This window comes from Gracilinanus agilis, chromosome 4 (genome assembly GCF_016433145.1).
Source record: "Gracilinanus agilis isolate LMUSP501 chromosome 4, AgileGrace, whole genome shotgun sequence".
In the NCBI taxonomy this organism is placed as follows: Eukaryota; Metazoa; Chordata; class Mammalia; order Didelphimorphia; family Didelphidae; genus Gracilinanus; species Gracilinanus agilis.
In genome coordinates this window covers 397,689,491-397,704,934 of record NC_058133.1, presented here as the reverse complement: position 1 = coordinate 397,704,934, position 15,444 = coordinate 397,689,491, and the positions used below count along the sequence as shown (strand labels likewise).

At 36.8% G+C, this 15,444-nt stretch overlaps 1 protein-coding gene across 1 annotated transcript in view; it reads right to left on the bottom strand.

The window, feature by feature from the left end:
* The window catches only part of ABRACL (ABRA C-terminal like), a 38,685-nt gene that overhangs the window by 4,168 nt on the left and 19,073 nt on the right, over positions 1 to 15,444 (bottom strand). The window contains exon 2 of the mRNA XM_044674621.1: positions 1,949 to 2,015. Coding sequence (XP_044530556.1) covers positions 1,949 to 2,009 — 61 coding nt within the window. The 5' untranslated portion in view covers positions 2,010 to 2,015. The remainder of the gene's footprint in view (positions 1 to 1,948; positions 2,016 to 15,444) is intronic.

The window sequence follows — 15,444 nt, the reverse complement described above, 5'->3', positions numbered from 1 at the left end:
CCCTCCCTCCCTTCTTTCCTTCCTTCCTTCCTACCTTCCTTCCTTCCTTCCTTCCTTCCTTCCTTCCTTCCTTCCTTCCTTCCTTCCTTCCCTCCCTTCTGTCATAGATTGATTCTAAGTAGTTCCAAGGCAGAAGAGTGGTAAGGGCTAGGTAATGGAGGTTAAGTGATTTGCCCAGGATTACACAGTTAGGAAGTGTCTGAGGCCACATTTGAACCCAGAACCTCCAGGTCTGGAGCTCTATCCACTGTATTACCTGGCTGCCTCTAAATGAATTCTTTCAATGAAAGCGAGAGGAAGTTTGATCTGTGAATTAAGGATAAGGCACAAAGTAGCAGGAAGCATACTGATCAGAGAAGACAAAACAAAGGACATTGATTTCTAATTCAAACCAATAAAGTGCCTAATATGGGCAAGGAACAAAAACAAAAAGTTGTTGACCCACACTGCTTACATTCTTGGGTGGGGAGTGGGGGTGGATAGTGGTGGTGACAGTGATAACAACATAAAAGGATATAATTATTGACATGATAATTAAAAAAGGAAGGAGTACACACAAACTACTAAGGGTATCAGGAAAAATTTCATGAGCTAAGCCTTGAAGGAAGTTAGGAATCTAAAAAGCAGAAAAAAGGAAGAAAAGCATTCCAGGCATGGAAGACAGCCGATGCCAGGCACAGAGGCAAGAGACAGAGGGCCAAGTCCTCCAGAACAGCACGTAGGCCTGTATATCTGGAATACAGAACGTGCAAAGGAGGGTAATGTGCAATAAGCCTGGAGAGATAGGCTGGAGCCAGATTGCAAAGGCCTTTAAATGCCAAACCAAGTTTGTATTTTATTTTAGGAAGCCACTGAAGTTTCTTGAGCAGAGGAGTGTCACGGGGGAGAGATGCTTTAAAGATTATTTTGGCAGTTGTGTGGAATATTGATTGGAGAAAGTAGAGATTATAAACTGGAGGTTATTGCAAAAATTCAGGTAGGAGATGGAGGGCCTAAAGCAGGATAATGGCTATGTGTGTAGACAGGAAATATGTGCAAGAGAAATTGTGGAGGTAGAATTGGCAAAACCTACCTACTGATAAGGTTTAGCATTTTGGCATTTCAAAAGATGCTTATTCTTAAGCAAAGAACATGGCAATAAGAAGATATAAAGCTACAAAAACAAAACAACTTTCCCCAAGATTCTAATTTATGCTATTTGTGGTTTGTCTCATTTTTTTTTAAACTTTGGTTTGCATTTTCCTAGTTGCTAAGTATTTATATTACTGTTAGTATTTTCAAAATGCTTTCCAGTCTCTTGTAAAGCTAATCTGAACCGAATGAATACCTGAATTTTCACATATAATGGTAGCTTTCATTGTCACCAAGGAAAAAAGTCCTAATGCTACCAATTTTACATGTCATTATCTTCTGATGAGTGTGTAGCTGAAGGAAATGCAGATTTAAAAAAAAATAAACTACACAAGAATATGAGAGGAAAATAGCTTATTTTGATTCTATGTACATGAATATGCAGTTATGTAAAACTCAAGAATTCAGAGAAAATGAAGACAATTTAGTATAATTTCAATTTAGGTCTCTCATCATTTAGAATATGTAAAACAACAGCTCAGTTTAGGGCAAGAAAAATTCAAACACTAGAGCGGAATAAGATTTGGGCCTGACTAGAATTTCCTTGATTTTAGTAAAGCCAGGATGAGGAGGGTCCATGGTATTGCTCTCCTGAGAGGATAAAATGTCTTTTGACCACTGTCACCAGAGGGAGGACACAGCAACAACATGGCCTCCAGAGAACGTTCTGAGGAATAAACATAAGATGAAAGGATGAGCTGACTACAAAACACCAGCTGGGATTTCCTCCAGCTTTTAGATGCCTGCTAGGGACTTTTCCTCAAATGGAGATCTAGCTTGCTGAGAGGGATAATAAGAAAGAAATATAACTTTATACCTCTTGTACCCAGGCGTTGCATTTCTTCAACCAAGAGGTTAATTTCATGTTCCACATTCATTGTTGCCTTAAAAGAGAAGGGAAAAGGAAAAATTGTTACCATTATTACATTTCTATCTTATATAAAAAGTTTGACTTAAAAGAGTAGTTTTCTCTCTATAGCACTTAGTAATTTTGATTTCCTCTTCTCTTCTTAAAACTTTTGCTTGCTTTGGGTTACATGAGGGGTCCTGAGGGAAGTATTGTGTCAACCGACATGAACAGTTGGGAGATATGTTATCTTCAGGGGGAAGGGGAAGCTGGGAATTGTTATCCTTCAGACAAGACAAAGGGTCTCTTAAGATTTCTCAAATTTGACAACATCCACCCATACCTTGAGGGGCACAGGTAACATTTTCATCATTGCTGCCAACTGAGGAGAAGGATTTCAGAAATGAAAGGTGATGTGGGAGCTGATTGGCTTGAACAAGAAGATGGCCTTCAGCAAATGGGATCTGGATTTGTGGACCAAAGATTAAGACAGGGCGATGATAGACTTTTGGTCACAGATGAGGGACATCTAATGAAGGATACTTTATTTTCTTATTAGTTTTTCAAACTGAAAACTTTCAATTAATTAATTAATTAAGAATATTTTTGACATGGTTACATGATTCATGTTCTTTTCCTCCCTCCTAAGTGCCCCACTCCCATAGCTGATGCACAATTCCACTGGGTTTTACATGTATCATTGATCAAGGCTTATTTCCATATTATTGATAATTGCACTAGGGTGATCGTTTAGAGCAGGGGTCAGCAAACTTTTTGGCCATGAGAGCCATAAACGCCACGTTTTTTTAAAATGTAATTTCATGAGAGCTGTACAGTGCTCACAGTGCGCACTCCTGTAATAGCGCCTGAAAAAAAAATTGACTTTATGGCTCCTGCAGAAAGAACCCTCAAAAGAGCCAGATATGGCTCGAGAACCATACATTGCCGACCCCTGGTGTAGAGTCTATATCTCCAATCATATCTCCATCAACCCATGTGTTCAAGCAGTTGTTTTTCGTCTGTGTTTCTACTCCCATAGTTCTTCCTCTGAATATGGATAGCGTTCTTTCTCATAAGTCTCTCAGAATTAATGAAGGATACTTTAAAAAAAACTTTTTTAGGAAAAGTTTTATTGGACTGAAAGTCTTGTGGATCTGATCAAAAGGCATGTATGCTGAAAATAATCACTGGCATTCATAAGAGGTTTACAAATTGCTTTCCAAATATCTCATTTTACCATTACAAGTCTGGGAGGTAGGTCCTATTATTATCCCTATTTTACAGAGAAGGAAATTAATGCTGATGGAGATTAAGTGATTTGTCCAGCTATAGCAAGAGCCTCAGGCTATATTTGAACCCACGTTTTCATGTCTCTAGGTCCAGTGCTCTACTAAATGTACAACCTTGCTGCTTAAGTATGACCAGCATGTATCTCCCAAGCCAATAACCAAAGACAAAAGCAAGTATAACAGAGGAAGATTACCACTGGAGAGGCCTGGTAATTTACTGAAGGCAATGTCCAAAATGATAATATTTATTGCCTCAGATATCTACACACATTTGCAGAATATAAACTATAAACAAAGTGAATCTGAGGTCTTAACACAAAGAAATAAATTTGACCTGATGGATATTACTAAGACCTGTTCAGATGTGATATATTTGGAATATGAGGATGAAAGGTTGTCTCTTATTCAAAAGAAACAAAATAGATGAAAGGGCCAATAGAGTAATGATGTATATCTAGAATATATATTCACATGAGAAACTAAACAGCAAGGGGATATATGGTAGAAGGTATATTCCAAGTTAGACCCTTCAAATCACTTTCATATCATCTTCTCTCTCTCATCCTTTGATCAGTCTCAGAGGAAGAGTTGGCTCTTTTCTTTGTCAATGCCAATCCTTCTTTGATCTGATGATCTCTTTCCTTCATTGCTAGGAACTCACCCCTTCAATCATCCCATTCACTTTTCTAATTTTCTCCCTCTCCTTATCCAATAATTGCTTCTCTTATGCTATCAAATATGCCTAGATATTTCCCATCATTTAAAACCCTTCACTTGATCCTACCAGCCACTTAAGCTATCAGCCTACATCTTTCCTCCCTTTCACAGCAAAACCGTGTTCACTCATTTCTCCAACCCCTTATAATCCTGCTCCAAAGCTCATTGAAACTTTTCTCTCTGTGGTATCCACTAGTGATGGAATAATATTATTGTGCTATAAGAAATGATAAGCAGGATGATTTATGAAAAAGCTGTAAAGATCTACATGCACTGATGCAGAATGAAATAAGCAGAATAAGGAGAATACTGTGCACAGTAACAGCAATATTGTATGATGATCGACTATAAAAGACTTGGCTACTCTGAGCAATGCAATGATCTGGGATGATTCTGAAAGACTAATGAAGGGGAATGCTATCCATCTCCAGAGAAAGAACTGTTGGGAGTTGGATACAGATAAAAGGATATTATTTTTCATATTAGTTTATTTATAAATTTATTTTGGGGTGTGCGCTCTTACAACAATGACCAATATGGAAGTGTGTTTTGCATGGATGGCCCAGATCAAACTGCCTACTGTCTGAGTGGAAAGAGGGAAGGAGATAGTTTGGATCTTAAAATTTTGGAAAATGCATGTTGAAAATTATTACATGTAATTGGGAAAATAAAATATCTTTGAATAAAAAAAAACTGTTCTCTCCCAAAGTTACCAATGCTCCCTCTTTAGTATTTTGGTACTTTCCTGAGTTTTCATGACACTATTCTTTTCCTTGGTCTTTTTCTTACCTGTCTGGTTCCTCCTTATACCCCTTGGGATACTGTAGGATTTTTATCTAGATTCTCTTATTTTTCTCCATGTATTCTTTTTATTGGTGATCTCATCAACTCCCATGGGTTAAAATATCATCTCTATGTAGAAGACTATCTTTATGTATAGATCTATACTCATTTATATACCCATCCCTATTCTGATTTCCAGTTCTGACTCACCAACATCTCTAATTGGATGGAAACGTATTATATACCAAACAGTATTCATTACCTTTCCAAATTCTCTCATATTCCTAAATTTACTAATTCTGTTAGGAGCACGTCACTGAGCTTTACAACATCATCTGTGTCACTTTTACTCAATCTTTTTTTTTTTAACCCTTGTACTTCGGTGTATTGTCTCATAGGTGGAAGAGTGGTAAGGGTGGGCAATGGGGGTCAAGTGACTTGCCCAGGGTCACACAGCTGGGAAGTGGCTGAGGCCGGGTTTGAACCCAGGACCTCCTGTCTCTAGGCCTGACTCTCACTCCACTGAGCTACCCAGCTGCCCTCCTACTTTTACTCAATCTTAATAGCAAGTAGGTTACTATATCTTGTTAATTCTACCACCAAAACATCTTTGTATTTGTCTCATCCTCCCCATTCATGCTGCCGTCACCCCAGTTCAGACTCCCATCACTTCTTTCCCAGATTATTGTAGTCTTTCAATTGGTCTCTCTCCTGCCAGTTTCTTCTCTCCAATTAATCCTCCATGCACTTGCAAAATTGCAATGCTATTTTTCTTCTCAAAAAGTTCCAGTGGCTTCCTCTCGTGTCTGGGATAAAATGCAAACTATTCAAGCTTTTAAAGGCCTTCATAGCCGGACTCTAGCCTATCTATCCAGTTTTACCATATAATCATTCCTTTTGCATATTCTACCAAATTGGTACATTTTACATTCTAACCAAATTGGTCTGCTTAAATCTTAATCTCTGTGCATTTACACAGGTTGTTGCACATGTCTGGAAATCACTCCCTTCTCATCTATCTCAAAGAATCCTTCGCTTCCTTTGAAACTGAAGGTAGTACTCAAGTACTACCTCCTATAGGAGGTTTATGCTTACTAATCCTATTTTCTGATGAGTTCCTCCAAAAACTACAATTGTAACTGTGCTCCTCCACCTCTAGCTCTGACTCTGAAATAAAATGATACTGGTTATTCAAGGCATCATTTTTTAAAAAATTATATTTTATTTTCCCCCATTACATGTAAAAACATTTTTAAAACATTTTTAAAGTTTTGAATTCTAAATTCTCTTCCTTCTTCTGACTCTCCCTCCTTCTGTTCCTTGACATAGTAAGCAATCTAATATAGATTTTACATATGTAATCATGTAAAACATTTTCCCATTAGTAATTTTGTGGAAAATATCTCAAAAGAAAAAATTAGAAGAAAGAAAATTTAATGGTCAGTCTACAGTCAGATGCATCATTTCTTGGAGGACAGATGGCATTTTTTATCATGAGTTTCTAGAATTGTCTTGTATCACTGCACTATACAGCTGTTCATCACGAAATATTGCTGTCACTGTGGGCAATGTTCTTCTGGTTCTGCTCACTTCATCTTGTTATCAGTTTATGTAATTTTTCTGAAATCATCCTGCTTGTCATTTCTTATAGCATGATAATATTCCATCATTATAATATACCACAACTTATTCAGCCATTCCCCCAATTGATGGGCAACCCCTCAACCTCTAATTCTTTCCTATCACAAAAAGAGCTTCAATAAGTATTTTTGTACAAATAGATTTTACCCCCCTTTTTTTTAGATCTTTTTGGGAAACAGACCAAGAAATGGTATTGATGGATCAAAGGATATGCAAAGGTTTAGAGTCCTTTGAACATAGTTCCAAATTGCTCTTCAGAATGGTTGGAACAAATCACAACTTCATCAATGGTGTATTAGTGTCCCAATTTTCCCACATCCCCTCCAATATTTATCATTTTCCTTTTCTGTCATAATAGCTAATATATCATAGATATGCAGTGGTACCTCAGGCGTGTTTAATTTGCATTTCTCTAATCAATATTGATTTAGAGCCGAGATGGGCAAACTTTTTAAAGAGGGGGGCAAAGGAAAGGAAATGCTCATCTGTCAGTCTGTTTCTAAGCCAACTCTTTCAAAATTTCATTGTATTGTATCCTACTCATTGTATTTGTCAGGTTAGGAATAATGTCATGGCCCCAGATAGAACATTTCAGGCCCCCCCTCCCATATGGCCCACGGCCTGTAGTTTGCCCATCACTAATTTAGAACATTTTTTCATATGACTATAGATGGCTTTGATTTCTTCATCTTAAAATGAAAAAGGCAACATTTTTACTGGTTGTCTCTCCCTCTTCCTTTCTGCCTCCTGGCTTCCCTGGCTTCTTTCAAGCCTCCCAAGCAAATCCCATTTTCTATAAGAAAGTTCTTCCCTTCATGCTGACACTTACTCTCTGAAATTATCTTCAATTTATCTTGTCTCTCTCTTATTTGTTCTCCCTTTAGTCTGTGAGCTCCTTGAAAAAAGGGAGGTTTTTTTTTTTACCTTTCTTTGTATGCAGGGCACAGTGTTCAATACATAATAACTACTTAATAATTGTTTGTTGACTTCAATTTGTATGGCTACTCCTTTAAAAAGGTAGCATGTCACAGCGGTTAAGGAATTGGACTTGAGGCCAGGAAGACTTCAGAGCCAGAAAGCCAACTATATCTTGGGTTCAATTTGATACATATTGTCTTGTGATCCAACTAAGTTCCTTAACCTCTCAGTGCTATAGAGAGAAACTCTAGAAGACTCTAAAATGAAGAGAAAGTGCTAGAATCTTTCACAGAGGAATTTCCTTCCCAGAATGAAGTTAAATTGTAGGCCCTGCCTCTATCCTTATATCCTACTTTGTAACTTTTGTAGATACTTTTCAGTGGAAATGTTTTCCTAATGGTGTGCAAGGATACTATTTTCCTCCAAGTCACCAAGATTGGCAACAAAGTCAATTCCTCATTCTAATTTAGTCCTCTTATATAATTCATTGCCAAATCTTGCATCCCCACCTAAATAATTCTCTTATACACCCCCTTTTCTCCACTTGGGGCTATCATAAAAGTTCAGGCTGAATCACTAGTTATGGTCTTGTTAAAAAATCATGGAGAAAAAATACTACATACCTGGAGAAAGACAATGTACCAATTTCTAAAATAATAAAGAAGGTATATTTCTCACACTTTAGCCCAGTGGGTTTGAGTTGGATTCCTAGAAGAATTCTGGAATGTCATAAATACTAGGAGATAAAAGATGAGATGATCTTAAGCTAGAAAGAGAATTTAGATATCATCCAGCCCAACCTCTACATTTTATGGATGAAAAACTGAGGCCCAGAGAATACCCAAGATTATAAAATAATATAGCTAAAGAATAAAGTAGCAGGATTCAAATACATCTTCCAAAAGAACATGTTGAACAAGACTAATCTCACTTCCTTTTTTAACAAGGCAACTGGACTCATCCATTAGTGGGAAACTGTGGATAAAGATGAACCATATTTCTGTAAAGGAAGTGAGAAAAGCTCCCATGATATCTAACGAAGAGGAGACAACATACACACAACCATGTACAAATAAGATATAAACAGAAAAATAACTAATAAGTAGAAATAAGCAAGACAGTTTTATATATACATATATCTTTTTTGTCAAATGAAGCCTTCTCTAATAGAGAGAGAGGATGAGAGTTACCTGGGTATTTTAATGTAACAAATAAATAAATTTAAATAAAAAAGATATAAACAGGATAAACTCGAGATCATATTAGAGGGAAGGCACTGGCATTAAGAGGGATTGCGAAGGTTTTCTGTAGAAGATAGAATTTTATCAGGGACTTGAGGAAAGATGCATAAATGAGGTGGGAGAGACTATAGTCATGAGGGAAAGCCAGTGAAAATGCAGAGTTGGTAGATGGAGTATCCTGTTTAAGGAAAAGCAAGGAGGCCACTGTCAACTGATTGAGGTATAAATGTGAGCAAGGAGTGGAGGGAAGTTAAGGTTTAAGAAGATAGGAAAAGTAGGAGGGCGTCAGGTTATGAAGAACTTTGAATGTCAAAATGAAGATTTTATATTTAATAGTGGAAGACATAGGGGAGCCACTGGAATTTACTGAAAAGGGGGGAGTGGGGTGATATAGAGCAGGTTCTATTTTTTGCCCTTCTTTGAATTCCCAGCATTTAGCACAGTATCTAGCACTTAGTAGTGCTTAATAAATGCTTGTTAACTCTAAGATTCTATGTATCAATCTTGTCCTTGTGAATGGATTCTTGGTTCTTCAGGGTAGGGCACTATTTCTTAAAACTACAATTCTCTTGACATTAGTTTTCCTATTTATAAAATAAGGAAGTTGGATAAAATACATGAACTCCAATGTTCCTTCAAGCTCTAAATCTAGGATCCTTACAGGTTCTGAGGGCAGGTAGCAATTTTCATTGTCTTTGTATTCCTAGCACCTTTTACAGTAGACATAGTACATGTTAATATATGTTTACTGGAAGGCAGCTAAGCCAGGCCTGGAGACAGGAGATTCTGAGTTCAAAATTGACCTTGGATATTTCTTAGCTATGTGAACCTGGACAAGTCATTTAACCCCAATTGCCTAGCTCTTGCCACTCTTCTGCATTGGAATCAATATTTAGTATTAATTCTAAGACAAGAAGGCAAGGCTTTTTTAAAAAAATGTTTACTGGATTGGAATATTTCTTATGTCAGTTTTATCTAACTGGATTGTAAGATTCTTCAAAGCAGAGAGAGTTCTATTTGTACTTTATGTCTCTGAAGCTCAGTTTCTCCATCTGTAAAATGAGTGTTCAATGAGATGACCTAAATTCCTTCCTAGTTCAAAATCCATATTTGTATTTCCTTAGTACTTTCAGAATGTTATATGCAAATGAGTACTCAATAAGTTATTTTTGGATTTACTCATTTAGTTAAATGAACACAAATTCTGCATTTGAATTGCCAGGTTTCTAGCTGTATTGATTTTGTGGGTAAGCTTTAGATGTGACCATCAGGACTGTACTATTATCTTAAGGAAGGTTTTGACATAAAAACCATGTCTTTAACTTAAGACTAGAAATATATCTACTATACTGAAGTCATACAAAACATATTTCTGTATTATCTATGTTTGGGGATAGGGAAATGAGAGAAGGAACATAAAGGAAGGCAGAAAAACATGCTTCAATCTGCACTCTGAGACCATCAGTTCTCTATCTGGAGGTGAATATCATTTTACAACATGATCCCTTTTCAGTTGTGGTAGATTAATGTATTGATTAGTTACTGAGTTTTTTCCACAGTTGAGTATCTTTACAATATTGCTATTACTGCATAGATTATTCTCCTGATTCTGCTTACTTCACTTTGTATCAGTTCATATAAGTCTTCCTAGGTTTTTCTGAAACCAACTCCTTCATCATTTTTTATAGCACATTCCATCACATTCATATACAACAACTTGTTCTGCCATTTCCCCAATGGACAGGCATTCCCCTCAAGTTTCCAGTTCTTTACCATCAGAGGAACACATGAGGAGAAAAGGAGTAATAGAAGGGAGTAAACTTTCTCTCATGAAAAGACAATTCAATGGAAGAGAAGATGGGGGTGGGTAGGTGGCAGGCTATATTTGAACCTTACTCTCATTGGAATTAGCTCTAAATGGGAATAACATCCACATTAAAGGAAATGGAGAGGGATGGACAAAAAGAAAGGCTAATTGGAGGAGGTAGTCATCGAAAACAAAACTTCAAAAATAAAACAGGGAAAGGCTAAAAGGAGAGATAAGGATAAACGGGGGAAAATAAGATGGACGGAAACCCACAACTAGTCACCCATAAAATGGAAAAAGATAATAGTGGATTTAAATTCAGAATCCCACAATATGCTGTCTACCAAAAAAAACAAAAACAAAACATTTAAAACAGCAAGACCCACACAAAGTAAAAGTAAGGGGATGAAGCAGAATCTACTAAGCCTCAGCTAAAGTTAAAAAAACCCCAGGGGTAGCAGTCATGATCTCAGACAAAGCAAAAGTAAAAATCAATCTAATCAAAAGAGATAAGGAAATTATCTCATAATAAAAGATACCATAGACAATGAAACTATCGATTCTAAACATATATGCACCAAAAGGCAGAGCATTCAGTTTCCTTAAGAAAATTTACATGACTTTTTTATGATTAAAATTTTCTAGAGACTGTATCTTAATGTGCAATTATTTATAAAATAATGGAAAGTGGGCCAGGAAAAAAGAAGGCATTAGTCACATATGGTCAGTCATTCCCTTAGCAGCCTCCTCTGATAGCCAGGCTGATACAAACTTACTAGCCTGAGTTCCCAGGAAAAAGGTCCCCACTTTCTTCCAGTACTTCAATTTATACTCTCTGTGAGGTCCCTTTCCAAAGCCCCTCTTATTGGAGGACTCCAAACTCATGCTAGGCAAGAAACAAGGGTCTTCCAGATGCCAGAAGTCATGAGACTTTTATAATGACTGCACAGTGTGCATATCTGCCTTTCTCCACCTCACTATCTTAAGAAACTTGTTTATAGATTAAAAAAATTTTCTGTCTATTCTTATTCAACAAGATGGTGGGAAAAGAAGCAAGTTGTAGCTTTAATCTTAATATTTTCCACAAATTATAAGAAGAAACAGAGAGTAAAACACTATTAGTGGAGGACCTCAAACTTCCCCTCTTAGAAATAGATAAATCCAACCAAAAATAAAGAAAGAAGTTAAGCGGGGGAAAAAAATAGGATGTTAGAAGAGTTTGATATGAAAGACTTCTGGAGAAAACTGAATGGAAACAGAAAGGAATACACCTTTTTCTTAGCAGTACTTGGCACCCTCCCCCAAACTGACCAAATAATAGGGCATAAAAATCTCACAACCAAATGTAGCAAAGCAGAAATAATAAATGCATTCTTTTCAGACCATAATGCAATAAAAATTACATTCAACAAAGGGTACAGAAAGACCAAAAACTAATAGGAAACAATCATTTTATCTTAAGCACAAATGGTTCAAAAAACAAATCACAGAAACAATCAACAATTTCATTAAAGAAAATGACAATGAGGAAGCTGCATCCCATAAGCTTAGGTATTTTGTACTTAGGGAGATCTCAAATGCTCACATCAATAAAATAAAGAGCAAATCAATGAATTGAGCATGCAAATTAAAAAAACTAGAAAAAGACATTAAACCCCGCCCCTATTAAATAACAAATTAGAAATCCTGAAAATCAAAGAAGAGATAATTAAAAGTGAAAGTAAAAAAGTATTGAATAAATAAGATAAGGAGTTGGTTTTATGAAAAATTAAAAAAAGTTAAACCAATAGATAACTTCATTTATAAAAAAAGAAGAAAATCAATTACCAATATCAAAAATGAAAGGCAAAATCACAACCAACTCTTTACCATCACAAATGGTGCTACTATAGTTTTATACATATGGGTCATTTTTCTTTTACAGAAACTTACATTCTAATAGGAAACACAAAATGTAGTAAACAAATGAGTATATGCAAGGTACGGAAGGCGTAGATGGAAAGTACCAATAGTGGTTTTGTGGTTTTTCTCAAAATGTCTTTAAATCTATTCTCAGATTGTAGAATTTTTTTACCCCATAGATATCTTTTTTCAAAACAATAAGCTCTAAAAATAAGACAAAGAAAATAAATCAAAATAAGGGATATGTAATGGAGATACATGAAATAGAAGACTGGGGTAACCTATCTCAGAGTAGATATCATCAAAAAATTCAGGGTCTGGGATGACTTGTATGAACTCATGCAAACTGAAATGAGCAGAACCAGAAGAATATCATAGTACATAGTAACAGGAATATTATAAGGATGATCAACTGTGAAAGACTTAGCTATTCTGATTAAGAAAATGATCCAAGACAATTCCAAAGGACTCATGATGAAAAATGCTATCCACCTCCAGAGAGAAAACTCATGATCTCTGAATGCAGACTGAAATATATCTTTTTTTAAAGCTCTCTTTCTTTTTAGCCTCTTATGTTTTCTAATACAATATGGCCAATATGGAATTGATTTGCATGATGCCACATATATAATCAATAGTAAATTGCTTGCCTTCTCAAGGAGAGTGGAGGACAGGAGGAATGGAGAGAATTTAGAACTCAAAATTTAAAAAAAAAATTAAAATGTTTTTACATGTAACTGGGAAATAGTTAATGAAATTTAAAAATATATATATATATTTTAAGCCCTTTACTTCTGTGTATTGGCTCTTAGGTGGAAGAGTGGTAAGGTGGGCAATAGGGGTCAAGTGACTTGCCCAGGGTCACACAGCTGGGAAGTATCTGAGGTCGGATTTGAACCTAGGACCTCCTGTCTCTCGGCCTGACTCTCAATCCACTGAGCTACCCAGCTGCCCCAATAAAAAATATTTTTAAAAATTCAGATTCCTATTCTGACTGCTGCCAGCCTCCATGTCTTTCCTCATTTCTAGAATGCATTTTCTTTCTCAAAATCTCTATTTTCTTTCAAGGCTCAGATCAAGTACCTTATCCTAAGCAAAGTCTTTCCTGATTCCCTTGGTTAGTAGTGCTGTCTCTCTCCTACTTCAATTATCTATCATGTATATGCTTTATCTTTTTGTATAATGTATCCCCTCAGTCAAATGCAAGCTCTTTAAGGGCAAGAACTTTAACATTTTATCTTTGTGTCCATAACACAATGCTTGGCACAGAGTGGGCACCTCACAAATGCTTATTGGATTGGATTACTTGAATTACAAGTCAATTAACCTTTCAGGGCTCTAGTTTTCCTCAATATTTAAAATAAGGAGATTGGGGAGGTAAATGAAAGACTCTTCCCTTCCTAAGTAAAATTAAAATGTTGCACAAGTCTATCAGTTCTGTTTAATCGTTTTTCTTTGTCACAAGGGAGAAAGGTATCACATGAGGGTGGAGTTTAGGGGAGTGAAATCTATCTAAAAACAAAAAGCATCCATAACATTAAAAAAAAGCAACCCTTACCTTCAGTCTTAGAATCATTACTATGTATTGGTTCCAAGGCAGAAGAGCAGTAAGGGCTAGGCAATGAGGGTGAAGTGATTTGCCCAGCGTCACATAACTAGGAAGTGTCTGAGGCCAGATTTGAACCCAGGATCTCCTGTTTGGCCCTGGCTCTTAAGCCACTGAGCTACCCAGCTGCCCCCCATCCATAACATTTTTAAAGGGGGAAAAAAAAAGCTCTCTAAGGCACCTTCCAGCTTAAAATCCTATGATCCTAATATTATGCTTTTTCTTTTCATTTTAAGATCAAAAGGCTTATCACATTCACATTAGCTTCATTATTTTGAATCACACCTCCTATTTCCTGTCTAAATCTTGCATTTCATTTGTGAAAATAAAGTAAGGCAGCAAACCAGTTGTGCATGACACCCTCCAACTCCTAACTCTGATATAATGCAGCCGCTTTTCAGAACACTCAAAAATGCTGATTCTCATTTTTCTCTTTCTCTCTCTCCCTCCTCTCTTTCTCCTCTCTTTCTCCTTCCTCTCTCCCTCTCCCTCTCCTCCTCCTCCTCTCTCTCTCTCTCTCTCTCTCTCTCTCTCTCTCTCTCTCTCTCTCTCTCTGTCTCTGTCTCTCTCTCTCTCTGTTTCCCTCTCTTCTGCTCTCTCTCTCCCTATCTCTGTCTGTCTCCCTCCTTCCTCTCACTCAGACAGCATGAGTCATCTGATCAACTGATTGAAGAACTTGCTGCCTGACAGCTCTCAGTGAGGAGCACCAAAACTAGTCACTGTCATGGAAAGGCTGAAACAGTAATAGGATCCTTAGTGATATGTATAAATAGGTATATCACAAATATGCAGGTTTAAAAAATATCAAATAAGAAAAATAGTAGGAGGTAGCTAGGTGGCTCAGTGAATTGAGAGCCAGGCCTAAAGAGAGGATGTCCTGCATTTAAATTTGGTCCCAGACATTTCCCAGCTCTGTGTGGCCCTGAGCAAGTCTTAACCCCTATTATCTAGCAATTCCCATTCTTCTGACTTGGATCCAATACACAGTATTGATTCTAAGACAAAAGATAAGAATTATTTGAAAAGTATAACATTTCAGGTCATAGAGAGCTAGGCTGAGGCGGGGTAGGGGTGGGAGGAAAAGTCTAGGCACTTTATGTTTGTCCTGCTAGCACTTAGCACGATGCCTAGCACCTGCTAGGGGTTTAATAAATGTTTGTTGATTGATTGATAGTATGCAATGCAAAAATTTGGTTTTCATAAACAGTACTAATTTTTATATCAGGGCCCTAGAATAGAAAGGCCCAAATCTATTCCTAGTGTATAGTAGAGATTTTCTGTGCCTCAAGCATCATTCAGTTTACAGATTTTTGCATTCTCTTTGTCCTTGGGAACATGTTCCTTTCACAGATTCTGGTTAGCAGGAAAGTTTTAGAATAATTTTTTTTCCAGTGTATGTGACAAGTTATCACTTGTCCACTACAGGTGTGGGGAAGGGCTAAGGGCTTGATGGATCACCTTCTAATTAGCTATTTATGAATTAGAGAGGTCTTGGGATATTTAACACAGGAGTTGAATAAGGAGCTCCCCAAAGTACATACCTATAGATACCTGGGTCAGGA